Source organism: Pongo abelii, chromosome 4, assembly GCF_028885655.2.
Source record: "Pongo abelii isolate AG06213 chromosome 4, NHGRI_mPonAbe1-v2.0_pri, whole genome shotgun sequence".
Classification (NCBI taxonomy): Eukaryota; Metazoa; Chordata; class Mammalia; order Primates; family Hominidae; genus Pongo; species Pongo abelii.
The window spans coordinates 144,210,153-144,224,398 of NC_071989.2; the positions used below are offsets into that span (position 1 = coordinate 144,210,153).

The following is a 14,246-nucleotide window of genomic DNA, read 5'->3' on the forward strand; positions in this document are numbered from 1 at the left end:
CTCTAGGCACGGGGTACTGAGCGGGACATGGATGAGATGAACAGAAAGGCATCATTGCTCAGAGCTGGGATGGGAGAGAGTCCACCGCTGATTGGAATCAGCATTGTCAGCACAGCACAGCACAGCACAGGGAGATACGAGCACTGCCATCTCTGGATGGGCGGCTGGCACTTTCACTTCAAAGGCGCTGAGGCTCTGAAGTTGGCAAGGAAGAGGATAACCAGGAGAAGGGAGGACTGAGAATTTCACTTGATGACCCTAGCCTCTTTGGGTCTGGGATGAGCCGCGCGGAGCACACCCTTATCCACCCAGAGTGCTGTGCCTTTAAGGTCCACTGGGGGCGTGATGTCAGCCGCCCTCCGACACTTGGAGAGGTGAGCGCGGCAGCCCGCGCAGCCGGTGACTCGGGGACTGGGTTTGGAGTAGGACCTGCGGCGTGCTCGAGACTCCGACTTCGGTCTTGCGGCGCTCTCGCGCCCGCGGGCCATGCTCCACTGACTCTAAGTGGGCACTGCCCCGGCTCCGGGAGGGCGAGACAGAGCACCGACCATGGGAAGCTTCCAGCTGGAAGACTTTGCGGCGGGCTGGATCGGAGGTGAGTGTGCTTACCGGGGACCCCTGGTCAGAGAGAGAGAGCCTAGCGGAGTTAGCCTCTGTGCTCTGTGGAAACTTTGCGCCTCTGTGCGCTGCCATCCCGCTCCCCGTTGCGCGCGCAGCCTGCTTTGGGGAGTGCCCGGCCCCGAGATCCCCCTGGTGGTCTTGTAGTTGCCAGGGCTAAATTCTGAGAGCTTCACAGCGATTCGGGCTGAGCTTCTGATTTGCTCATTAAGTTAGGATCCGTGGGACTTGATGAGGTAATGATTAAACAGCCCGTCAAAGCCCACAGCCAATGGAGGCTCCTGGCGGCGCACACACCCTTCAGTGACCTGGTGCACACCTGAATTGCGGACGTGGCTCGCGGAAACTTATGTATGCGGGTAGCCCTTGGCTGCTGACCCCGGGGCGCAGGGTGAGCCAGGTTTCGAGATCAGGCCGGCCCAAGGGGGCGTCCCGACTGGAGGGAGCAGAGCTCTCACAGCAGGAAGCGGAGCGCCGGCTGCAGGTGCCCATTGCCAGGCTGCGAGGAACACTTACTGCCTTCAGCCGCCGCCAACCGTCAGCCATCGCCTACCTCCAAGTCCCCTTCTCCGGGCACTGTTGGGTCTGCTGGTCCCTTCGCCACAGCTCCCAAAGCCACTCTTTTACTGGGCCTGGGATGGGTTGCCTGGGCGGGAGTTGCATTCATTTCCTTGCTTCTCCATTTTTCTTTCCAATCGGTCTATCCCTCTTTTCTCAGCTATTAGGAAAGGGGGGAAGTTTGAGGGACTTTGCTAATTGTGTTAAAAAAAAAAAAAAAAAAAAAAAAGTCTTTCTTTGGACCCATCTAGAAGGGTTATCCTAAAAGGGATGTTGGCAAATGTAGCCCCTCACCAAAGGGAAAAAAAAATAAGATGAAATGACCAACAAACCAGATTGGATCCCAACTCCTCCCCTCCCACCTAGCAGGAGACCACCTCTCTCCCCAGACCAGTGGCTGCAGGGCCCTGCTTCACACCTTCCTGAGCAGAGGTGGCTCCTTTCACCTTGAGTAAGTCTGTTGGCACAGATGCCCTTGGGTGGGGCTGAGACCTGCCTCTCCTAACTTTCCCAGTCAGGGGGCTGCAGCCTGAGGCCCCCTGGGCATATCCAGGCCCTTTTTGACTGGGCAATTATTCCACCATTCAGCGGGGCAGGCAGAGAGAGGACACACTTCTGTGGGCTGCCCCTTAAATAAGCAGACCACCTTCAGTAGGGATGCAAATGGCTTGGTTTGAGAAATGCCCTGGAAGGTAGGGCTGAGTCAGAGTAGTTCCAAGACTCTGACACCCCTCCCCACCCCCAAACGTGATAACATGTGAACCCTCCCCAACTCACAGCAAGTAGAGGATTTTTGTGCTTTGTTCTGGTATTGTCCTTACTTTGGTGATGTTATTGAAAGTAATGGCAAAAATCGCAATTACTTTTGCACCAAACTAATAAGCTGCCTTTTCTTTTTTGGCTTCCATCAAATGATGATAAGTGTTTACTATACCTGAATACTTACTAGGTGCCAGGTATCGTCTAAGTGCTATATGTATTCTTTTAAAACAATTTTATCAAGGTTTATTTTACGTATTATAAAATTCACCCATTTCAAATGTACAATTCAATGTCTTTTAGTAATTTTACAGGGAAGTGCAACCATCACCATAAATTTGTTTTAGAACATTTTCACTCCCTCATTAAGATCCCTCATTTGAAGTTGAATGCTGTTCCCTTTCCTTAATCTCCTTTCTGTAAATTTGCCTTTCCTGGGTATGTTATGTCAATTGAATCTTGCAATATGTGATCTCTTGTGTCAGTTTATGCATAGTTCTTTAATTATTATAACAACCGCAAAGAGGTAGGTACCGTTGCATCCTTATTTTACAGATGAGGAAGCTGAGATACAGAGAAATTCACAGACTTGCCTAAGACCATGCATCTAGTATTGGCACTAGGGTTCTAACCCAGGCTGCCTGGCACCGGAATCTGCCATCTTAATTTCATCTTAACTCTTTCTGAACAACCTTGCATAACAAAATTTTGCCCTTTTCTTGATATTACCCCCTCCCCCAACACACACACACATTTTGTTTGAGATTTTACTGGTTTGTGAAGTGCCAAGGTCTGGAAACCACTGACCTTGTAATCCTATTTTTTAAATCTCAAATCCCCTGCTTTCAGATGGGTGGGCCAATAAGTGGCAGGGAGATGTTGGTCCAAGGCTGGATCTAAGCCTGCCCTGAGCTGAAGGATGTGTGCGCTCACTGTGGGGGAGGCCATGGAGACTGAGGACCAGCGCTCCTCCCCCCACTACTGGGAAGGGTTAATTACTGCCATCACCTCTCTGCCTCTGCCCAGTTTAGTAGGTAGGAGGGGATAAGAGGGGACAGGTGGTTCAGGACCCAGGGAATCATTGTTCTGGGATTAGCTGGTTTCTTCGTCCCTATAAATATCTAATATTCCAGGATCCCTTAGCTATCTTACCTGGTTAAATCACCTCTACTAACACAGATATTTCCTTCCTCCTCAGTGTTCTCGGGAATTTGTCTTTGAAGAACAGTTTCCCTTTCAATTTCAGTCACCAACTGCTACAACAAGGCTGATATGGTTTTGCTGTTTACCCACCCAAATCTCATCTTGTATTGTAGCTCCCATTATTCCACATGTCATGGGAGGGACCCCTGTGGGAGGTAATTGAATCATGGGTGCAGGCTTTCCCATGCTGTTCTCATGGTAGTGAATAAGTCTCATGAGATCCAATGGCTTATAAAGGGGAGTTCCCTACACAAGCTCTCTTTTTCCCTGGCACCATGTAAGATGTGACTTTGCTCCTCTTTAACCTTCTACCATTATTGTGTGGCCTCCTCAGCCATGTAGAACTGTGAGTCAATTAAACCTCTTTCCTTTGTAAATTACCCAGTCTCAGTAATGTCTTTATTAGCAGAATGAGAATGGACTAATACAGTAAGTTGGTACCAGTACAGTGGGACGTTACTGTAAAGATACCTGAAAATGTGGAAGCAACTTTGGAACTGGGTAACAGGCAGATGTTGGAACAGTCTGAAGGGCTCAGAAGAAGACAGAAAAATGTGGAAAAGTTTGGAACTTCCTAGAGACTTGTTGAATGGTTTTAACCAAAATGCTGATAGTGATATGGACAATGAAGTCCTGGTTGAGATGGTCTCAGATGGAGATGAGGAACTTGTTGGGAACTGGAATAAAGGTGACTCTTGCTATGTTTTAGCAAAGAGACTGGTGACATTTTGCCCCTGCCTTAGAGATCTGTGGAACTTTGAACCTGAGAGAGATGTTTTAGGGTGTCTGGTGGAAGAAATTACTAAGCAGCAAAGCATTCGAGAGGTGATTTCAGTGCTGCTAAAAGCATTCAGTTTTATGTATTCACAAAGATATGGTTTGGAATTGGAACTTATGTTTAAAAGTGAAGCAGATCATAAAAGCTTGGAAAATTTGCAGCCTAATGATGCAATAGAAAATAAAAACCCATTATCTGGGGAGAGATTCAAGCCTGCTGCAGAAATTTGCATAAGTAACAAGGAGATAAATGTTAATCACCAAGACAGTGGGGTAAATATCTGCAGGGCATGTCAGAGACCTTGGTGACAGCCCCTCCCATCACAGACCCAGAGGCCTAGGAGGAAAAAATGGTTTCCTGGGCTGGGCCCAGGGCCCCCCTGCTCTGTGCAGCCTAGAGACTTGGTGCTCTGTGTCCCAGCCACTCCAGCCATGGCTAAAAGGGGCCAAGGTACAGCTTGGGCTATGGCTTCAGAGGGTGCAAGCCCCAAGCCTTGGCAGCTTACACATGGTGTTGAGCCTGCAGGTGGATAGAAGTCAAGAATTGAGCTTTGGGAACCTCCATCTAGATTTCAGAGGATGTATGAAAATGCCTGGATGTCCAGGCAGAAGTTTGCTGCAGTTGGCTGCAGGGGTGGGGCCCTCATGGAGAACCTCTGCTAGGGCAGTGTGGATGGGAAATGTAGGGTGGGAGGCCCACACAGAGTCCCCACTGGGGCAATGCCTAGTAGAGCTGTGAGAAGAGAGCCACCATCCTCCAGATCCCAGAATGGTAGATCCACTGACAGCTTGCACCATGCACCTGGAAAAGCCACAGACACTCATTGCCAGCCTCATGGGCATTATAATTTTTTATAAGATTATTTTTTAAAAAAGAAACCCCATTTCCTTTCTCCCTCAGTTCCTTCCCCAATGGTGACCTCTCAGAGCACTTTCCTTTGCAGCGGGGCATGCAGATGAGCTATGTTGATAGCATTTGCTAACTCCTGGGAGACACTCATGCCAGCAGCTGGGAGGAAGGCTGTACTCTGCAAAACCACAGGATGGAGCTGCCCAAGACCATGGGAACCCACCTCTTGCATTAGCGTGACCTGGATATGAAACATGGAACAAAGGAGATCATTTCAGAGCTTTAAGATTTGGTTGCCCCACTGGATTTTGGACTTGCATGGAGCCTGTAGCCCCTTTGTTTTGGCCAATTTTTCCCATTTGGAACAGGTGTATTTACCCAATGCTTATACCCCCATTGTTTCTGGGAAGTAACTAGCTTGCTTTTGATTTTACAGGCTTATAAGTAGAAGGGACTTGCCTTGTCTCAGATGAGACTTTGGACTGTGGACTTTTGAGTTAATGCTGAAATGAGTTAAGACTTTGGGGCGCCATTGGGAAGGCATGATTTGTTTTGAAATGTGAGGACATGAGGTTTGGGAGGGGCCAGGAGTGGAATGATATAGTTTGTCTGTGTCCTCATCCAAACCTCGTCTTGAATTGTAGCTCCCATAATGTGTCATGGGAGAGACCCATGTGTCATGGGAAAGACCCAGTGGGAGGTAATTGAATCATGGGAGTGAGTTTTCCTGTGCTATTCTTGTGGTAGTGAATGAGTCTCATGAGACCTGATGGCTTTATAAAGGGGTGTTCCCCAAACTCTCTTTTTGCCTTCTGCCATGTAAGACATGACTTGCTCCTCCTTCACCTTCCACCATGATTGTGTGGCCTCCCCAGACATGTGGAACTGTAAGTTGATTAAACTTCTTTCCTTTATAAATTACCCAGGCTTGGGCATGTCTTTGATAGCAGCATGAGAACAAATTAATACAAAGGGCTTCTTAATCTAAGTGGCCTTCGGGCAGCCTTGGTTCTCTTCAAATTGTACAGGTCTTGTGAGTGTGTGTGTGTATAGGTATTTTTTTCTGTGAAAATATACAGTGTATTCATCACTTTTCCAAAGAGGTCTTCTTTTAAAAAAATTCTATGGTGACATCACTCACATTTGAGCATCCTATAGCTGTCAGGCTCTCTGCTAGGTATTTTATATGCATTACTGAATTTCATTCTTACCATGGAAGCAGGAGGTAGGTGCTGTTATTATTCCCACTCTACACATGCTAAAAGTGAGACATAGAGAAGTTAAGTAACCTGCAGGTAACTGAAAAGTTTTCAGGTTTTTTCTTTACACATACGCTACCCCGCTTTTTGAGCTGAAATTCATATAATAGAAAATTAACCATTTGAAAGTGTATAATTGAGTGGCATTTATTACATTCACAACACTGTGCAACCATCACTTCTATCTAGTTCCAAAACATTTTTCTCATGACCAAAGAAGATGCTGTACACTTCAAGAGTCACTCCCATTTCCACCTCTTCCCAGTCCTGGCAACCACTAATTTACTTTCTGTCTCTATGGATTTACCTGTTCTGGATAATTCATATAGGTAGAGTCATACAATACCTTGCCTTTTGTGTCTGGCCTTTTTAATTTAGCATAATGTTTTGGAGGTGCATCTATGCTGTAGCATGCATCAATAGTTTGTTTATTTTTATTGCCAAACAGTATTCCTCTGTATAAATATCCCACATTTTGTTTATTCATACACCAGTTGATGGGCATTCATACACCAGTTGATGGGCATTTTTGGCTATTGTAAACAATGTTGCCGTGATGTGTGTGTACTTGTACTTGTTTTAGTATCTGTTTTCTGTTATTGGGTATATATGTAGGAATTGAATTGTTGGGTTAGGTTGTAACTCTATGTTTAGCTTTTTTGAGGAACTGCCAAACTGTTTCCACCATGGCTGTACCATTTTACATTTCTACCAGCAATGTACAAGAGTTCCAATTTCTCTACATCCTTGCCAACAGTTCTTTTCCACCTTTTTTCAATTATAGCTATCCTAGTGCATGTGAAGAGGACTCTCTTTGTGGTTTCAATTTGCATTTCCCAAATGACTACAGATGTTGAGCATCTATTCATGTGTCTGTTGGTCATCTGTATATCATCTTTGGAGAAATGTGTGTGCAAGTCCTTTGCCCATTAAAACTATTTTAGTCAGTTGTAAGAGTTCTTTCTATATATGAATACTAAATCCTTATCAAAACGTGATTTCCACACATTTTCTCCCATTCTGTAGGATGTCTTCACTTTTGTGTGCAAAAGTTTTCAATTTTTATGAATGTTATTATTTCTTGTATTGTGTAGGGGAGTTAGAGATAACCTCCCACCCCCTGTTTAGCTCCTACTGGGCTCTTCAGCTGAATATAAAAACCAAATTGACACCAGGCTGATTAACAAGAGAAAAATAATACAGATTTTATTAGTTTTTCATGACATAGGGATCTTCACAAGAGAGTGAAGTTGGGAGAAGTGGCCAACGCAAGATCTTTTCATACTTTTTAGACAAAGAGTGATCAATTTGAGAAGAAATGACAGGACAAAGAAAATCTGGCTAGGGTGGTGGAATTTTGCTAGAGGAGTCACTAGGAGATGTGTGGGTGGGGGGTATAAAACAGGTAGAAGATAAGGATTACTTCATTAAGTATGAATTCAGGGCCACTGCAGCCTTCAATTCTGAATCCCAGCTAATAAGGGCTATTTTCTTACCTTGGTATGGAGAGGGTACCCCTCCCAGAGGAATCTTTATTGCTTGTTGCATGCAGGAAGAGGCAGGTCAGCTCACCCTTTCAGAAGTTATGATTTCTCAATGTTTTCAACTTGAAATAATCAATGTACCCATCTGCTATATTTTGGTATGTCATGTCCTTCACTCCTTCATTTGGTTGTACACTTGGTATCATATCTAAGAGTCCATTGTAAATCACAGGTCAAGATTTTTTTCTATGTTTTAGTTTAAGAATCTTATAGTTTTGCTCTCCCATTTAGGTCTTTGATCTATTTTGAGTTAATTTTGTATATGGTATGAGGTAGGGGGTCTGTCTCTACTCTTTCACTCTTTTGCTTGTGAATATCCACTTGTCCCAGTCCCTTTGCCTTCCTTTTATGGAGTGATTGCTTGTTTTACTGTATTTTCTCTGCCTTCCTTGGTGCGTGGGCCTGTGCCTAGCACATTGGAGCCCACCCACTCCCCCTACTCCAGCAACTGACCATTGACTAAATGAGTGCCTGTTTTGTCCCAAGAGCTGGCTGGTGCAGGCCAGGAGTCCAAGGGCTGAGTTACCAGGCATTCTTTTTTGATCCACAGGTGCAGCCAGTGTCATCGTCGGCCACCCTCTGGACACGGTCAAGGTACAGTAGCCATGTTTCCCATTACCTCTTAAAAAGAAGCATGGAGCTGACCTGCCTCTGGGACTATGCCTGCTGTTTCTAATCTCCCAGAGAGTCTTCTGCCCAGGGCAGACTCTCTGTTGCCAGTCCAGGGGGTGTGGAGTGCCAGGAGGTCTGGTTTAGACTCAGAACCCTCAGAGGTCCAGGTAGAACTTTAGAACTAGATTGGAGATGGGAACCTATCATTACCTGATGACGCACATGGGTGTGAGGACTCTGGAGCTGTTGGGACCTTCCTGGCATTGGTATTATCCAAGTCCCTTGTTCCGGGATGTTCCCTAGAAAGGGGAAGGGGCTCATCTCGGATCATACAACAAGTTAAAAACTGAGGTGCGAGATGCTGCAAAGGAGCAGTCTTTCACCCCATCCCCACCCCTGCACCCGTCCCCAGTGGTGAGCAGAATTTAGAGCTATGCTCTGGGAACGGAGCCATAAATTGTGCCTCCTCACTGCTGACTGGCTTCCAGATCCATTTCTAAAGCTCTGCCTGGATTGTGCACAGAGAGGAGCCTCACAGACCCTTTTAAAATGGCTGCTGCAATGTCCTTTCTCCCCATCTTGCTCCCTGTATGAAAATGGACCGTCTCCTAGGTCAGGGCCCATGCTCACCCTCTTGATGGGAAGATCAGCCTACCTGTTTTAAATATTTGAAGAAATACCTTAAGTAGTAAAGGGGGTGTTTATGCTCCCCAGGGGACATCCCAATGCAGGGGGATGGCAGGCAGGACCCAGTGCTGGGAAATGGGCACACAAAGTGGTGAGTGAAGCAGGCTTAGTCTACCCTCCTGGAATGGTATAATCTTCCCATTTTATATAGGAGGGGGGTAAGGTGCAGGGTTCAGGAACCTGCCCCAGACCTCAGAACTGGGCATTGTAGTGCTGGATTCAAAGCTCCAAAGTAAACTTTACTTCCGGGCTGACCTAGGCTTTGAGGACTCAGGAGTGAGGGAGGCAGGCAAGGAGATAGATGTTTTTAGGACACTGATGGACAATAATTAGGGAACACAACAGATGCACAAAGCAGTTATGGACAGTGGTAGGTGCTGGGGGACAATAACACAAGGTGATGGCAAAGACAGTGATGAGAGCCTTCTCTATTTTGAAGAGTCAGGGATGGCCTCTCTGCCAGGGAGGCAGCTAAGTTGAGACTCAAATGACACAAAGAGCCAGACATGCAGAACTGGGGTCAGAGTGCTATTCACAGAGGGACAAGCTAGTGCAAAGCCCAAAGAGTGGGAACAGGCTGTGATGTACGTTCTCCAGGAAAACAAAGAAGGCTAGTGTGTGTGTGGTGCACACAGTGAACTGAGCAAGTGGTGTGGTGCAGGTGCTGGGAGAGACCCAGGGAGAATGGGATTGCAGAGTGTGCTAGGGGCCTTGCTGCATGCCTCCTGCCAGCCCTGCACACCCAGGCCCTAGGTCCCAGAGCCCACCAAGGAGGGCTGTGCAGCAAGTTCATGTCTGAAGTGGACTTACTAGCATATCACGGCTGAGCCATTGCTGCCCAGAGTTAGGGCCCATGTCTGGCACTCCCCAGGGCTGTCCAGAGCTAAGCCAGGTCCTTAGAAACCTTTTCCACCTCTGTGGTAGCTGCCCACTGAGCCTTCTCCACCCTCCATGAGAGCTGGCTAGTTACTGTGCCCAGGCCTGGCTTTCCTAGCCTGTGGCCTCTGACTCTCTCCTGTTCAGAGTGCAGCTCAGCACGGAGCTGGGCACAGCCTCCCTGGGTGAGTACCTGCTGAATGAGTGGCCATCTGGGACCTCAGCCAAGTTCAAGGTGCCTGCTGCATACCTTTCCAGGGCTGGGCCTTGGGGAGACTTGGAAGACTCAGATGCACTCCCTAATGTCTCCATGAGAGTGCTGGTTGTTCCTGGCAATTCTCACCCTCCCAAACTCACCTAAGTCATTCCCAGTCTGTCTTCTCCAGGCTCATTCAACAAACCAGTTCACAAGAATGGATCAGTGGGGAGGCAGCATGGCCAAACCAGAAAGCATGGGCTTTGGAACCATGCAGGCTCTAGGTGTGAATCCTGTTTTTGCCATTTCCTGATTTCATAGCCTCCTGTTAAACACGATACGAATCCTTGGCTTACAGGGTCAGTATAAAATTATAAGCATTGTTTCTGGTACCCAGTAGGGATTCAAAATTGGTAGCTGCTATTTTTATCAACATCGTTCAATATATATTAAGTTTTGCTCAGTTACCACATCATGTGACAATGTCCAGCAAGATTTTAACCAAAGTTGGAGAATGTGTTCTCATTTCTCTGATTTCAATGGTATTTATAAATTTCTCTTTGGGGGTCAGTGGGACACCTCAAAAGATGAACAAGCATTCTCCAAGTGGCATGCTCAGTCACTGACCATGGAACTGCCTGCCACAGGCCCAGCATCTTGGCAAGGAAAAGGGCTGTTGTTTCTCTAAAACCCAGGCTGACTTAATATAAGTGAGTTAGTAACAAGTCACTGTTGGGTGTGAGAGATTTCACGGTAAAAATTTGAGGGTATGGATTAGTTTCCTTGGGCTGCTGTAACAAATAACCACCAACTGGGTGGCTTAAAACAGTAGAAATTTATTTCCTCACAAGTCAGAAGTAGGAAGTCCAAAACCAAGGTGTTGGTGCCTTCTGGAGGCTCCGAGGGAGAACCTGCCACATGGTCCTCTGCCAGCTTCCAGTGCCTGCTGCGGTGCTCGGCATTCCTTGGGCAGTGGCTCCGTAACTCCAGGCCCTGCCTGTCTTCACATGGACTCCCCTCTGAGTCTCTGTGTGTCAGATCTTCCCATCCTTCCTAAGGACACTAGCCATTGGATTTAGTGCAATTTACAGGAGTGGAGCTCCCTGGCCACAGTTGCCTGAAAAGGCTGGGCTTTCTCCCTTCTCTGCACTCTGCCCCAAAGCTCTGGAGGGAAGCCCTCCTGAAACATGACATCCAGTCTTTGTTCGGCCTGAGTGGCCCTGTTGCACTCCAGCACATCTTCTTTCCTTCCTTCTGGCTGATGTTTTCTCAACAGACCCTGTCCACCAAGAAACGACCAGGCAAGTCTGAATAACTGGAAATCCAGTCCTGGCCTTATCAGCTACTCTCCAGTGACGTGGGCACAGCACTTAACCTTCCTGAGCCTTGATTTCCTTGTCTGTAAAGTGGGCAAGTAGCACCTCCCTGGTGGGGCTGTTGTGAAGATCGTTCATGGAGGTACTGAGGATACAGCAATGAGTGAGATGATGCTACTATGAAGAATAGACAAGCTGGAGTGCAGAGAGGTAGACAGTCACTTGTCTAGGGTCCCGGGACTCACCTGTGGAAGAACCCGGCTACAAGGGCCTGTGCTGCTGACCCAGGTAAAAGGCTTATTCCTATGCCCTTGGCTGCGTGGTCGGAGGTTGAGGAGGCCTGGCTGGTGCCTATGTCTGATGCAGCGTGGCTAGGTTTTCTAGTCAGGGCTTGGCTGCCTCTAGACCAGGAGTCCCCAACTCCCATACCAGACCAGTACCAGCCTGTGGCCTGTTACGAACGGGGCCACACAGCAGGAGGTGAGCAGTGGGTAAGTGAGCATTACTGCCTGAGTTCTGCTTCCTGTCAGATCAGTGGCAGCATTAGATTCTCATAAGAGCACAAACCCTATTATGAACTGCGCATGTGAGGGATCTAGGTTGCCCGCTGTTTATGAGAATCTGATGCCTGATGATCTGATGGTTTCACCTCAAAGCCATCACCCCACCCTGGTCCTTGGAAAAACTGTCTTCCACAAAACTGGTCCCTGGTGCCAAAAATGTTGGGGACCACTCTTGTAGACCACTGGGACTGGACTGCAATGGACAGGCTTTGGGAGGGGGTGTCTGCCTCCTTCTCATGAACATCCCAGTGGGGGTTCTTGTTTTGCTTCAGCATACTCCCCACCATTCTAGGCTACCCCCTCACTAACCAGTCCAGTCTGGGGCATGCATGTTAGCCCAGGACAGCCAGGGCATGGCTTGCTCTGCCAGGTCAGGGGCAGGCCAGGCAGTGGCTCGGCTCTAAGCTCTGAGGCTTCATCCACCTCACCTCTGACACTGAGCACTCATCCTCTTCTCCTTGGGTTTTCAGCTCTGGGGTGCTGAGAGCTTCCAATGGGAGGGAAACCATGAACTGGAGTAGCATGAGATTCATAGCACCCCTGACATGAAGCTCATAGTTTTGGGCTAAATATTGCATGAAGGGCCATGATCTTCAAGATGTATCCACTGCATTCACAGAATCCAGGGCTCCCATTCTGTATAAGGACCAAAGAAAGTGTCAGAGACCTGGGAAAATAGTATAGTATATAAGAAGGAAAGTACAGAATCAAAATTAATGCTGCACTAAATATTGACAAAATATAACCTCATGTTAAATAGTCAAATGCAACTCAGCTTTCATGGAGGTCTATGTGGATGATATTAATATGGGATGTACATTAAATATATACAATTATACTTAATTTTATCTTATTTGATACAATATGAGCAGGTTTGCAAAAGTGAAAGGGTCCAAAATCTAAGCAAGTCTTAAAATGGCTTTGATTCTACATAACCAGGAGAGACGAGAAAGATAATGGCAAGACCATCAATTCTGTAGGCCAAAATGAGGGCTCTGGACACCTCAGATTTGGAGATATTTTCCCTAATAACTAAAAGCACTGAAGTTGGGCTAGGGAACCAAGCTCTCTTCTCTCTTGCCTTTCATAGGTGTTCATTGAGTACCTATTATATACCTAACACTATGTATAGGTCAGAGAACCCAGCCCTCAGGGCAGTAACACCTGGTCAAGAGCTTGGACTGGACTTGTTTTGGTCTGAGTAGGCTAGAGGTTGCTGGGAATAGCAGCCTCTGGGGTCCTGTGGAGTGAAAGGCCTTGGGGATGAACCAAACGAGGGGGCCAGGTTCCTGGGGAAACCATGTGAGGCAGTGTGGTTGACTGAATAATGGTCCTCAAGACATGCCTGTGTCCTCATCTATGGAACCTGTGAATGTCATCTTATATGGCAGAAGAAAACTTCGCAGGTATGATTATGTTAAGGATCTTGAGATGGGAAGATGATCCTGGATTATCAGGAAGGTTCTTAAATGTAATTACAAGAGTCCTTATAAGAGAGAGGTGGAGGGAGATTTAGATTTCTTCCTACAGAAAAGGAAGAAAACAATGTGACAACAGAAGCAGGGAGAGAAGAGGAGCTGTGATGCTGGGGCTCCGGGAAAGAGGGTGAACCCCAAAAGCTGGGGGAGACAAGAAAACAGATTCTCCTCAAGAGCCTCCCGAGGGAGTGCTGCCTTGCCAGCACACTGATCTTAGCCCACTGAGACTCATTTCAGATTTCTGGTCTTAGAACGGTGAGATAATGCATTCATGCTGTTTTAAGCCATGAAGTTTGGGGTAATTTGTTACAGCAGCAACAGGAAACTAATATAAGTAGTCAGTTGTGTTCATCTGTAAGATGGAACCAGTATCTGTGCCTTAGACCATCTGTGGGATTTAGTGAGGTCAGTTTTATATGATGGTCAGTATGCAGTTGGTGCGTAATAAATGCCTTCTCCTGCTATCACTGGGGGCCCTAGAGACTTGGGCTTTTCTGCTGGCCTCAGTGCCAGCCTACCCGAGTGCTCAGCATGCCTGACAGACCTTTGCTTTGAAATTATTCTGTGATCCAGGTTTGGCTCTCAGGTTGAGTTCCTTCATGTATCATTGGCTTGAGTGACTCAACCACTCAATTTTCTTAGCAGGAACTTGATTACTTGTTGCAGGGGGTGGGTGGCAGTCAGCCATTCTGTGGATTCACTTTCCAGGGACAGCCCTGGGAGAGTGTTGGACCTCATGACAGCCTTACATGGGGCACAAAGAGAGAACTGCACCCCTCCACCACCTGGCCCAAGTCATTGTCCTGGTTGTGGACATCCCACTCCGAGGTAGGCCTCTGTGGTTCTGCTTAACAAGAAGACCTTGAAGGTCCAGTTCTAATCTTGCTGCATCTTCCAGGGAATCTCCCCCACCAAATTTAAAATTACCTTTTCCTTCTTATCACCCAGCT

General features: G+C 47.2%; 1 protein-coding gene across 1 annotated transcript in view; it reads left to right on the forward strand.

The window, feature by feature from the left end:
* The first annotated feature begins 271 nt into the window (after positions 1-271).
* The window catches only part of SLC25A48 (solute carrier family 25 member 48), a 53,728-nt gene continuing 39,753 nt past the window's right edge, over positions 272-14,246 (forward strand). Inside the window, exons 1-2 of the mRNA XM_003776668.4 lie at positions 272-595; positions 8,119-8,162. Of these exons, the coding sequence (XP_003776716.2) occupies positions 550-595; positions 8,119-8,162 (90 nt within the window). The 5' untranslated portion in view covers positions 272-549. The remainder of the gene's footprint in view (positions 596-8,118; positions 8,163-14,246) is intronic.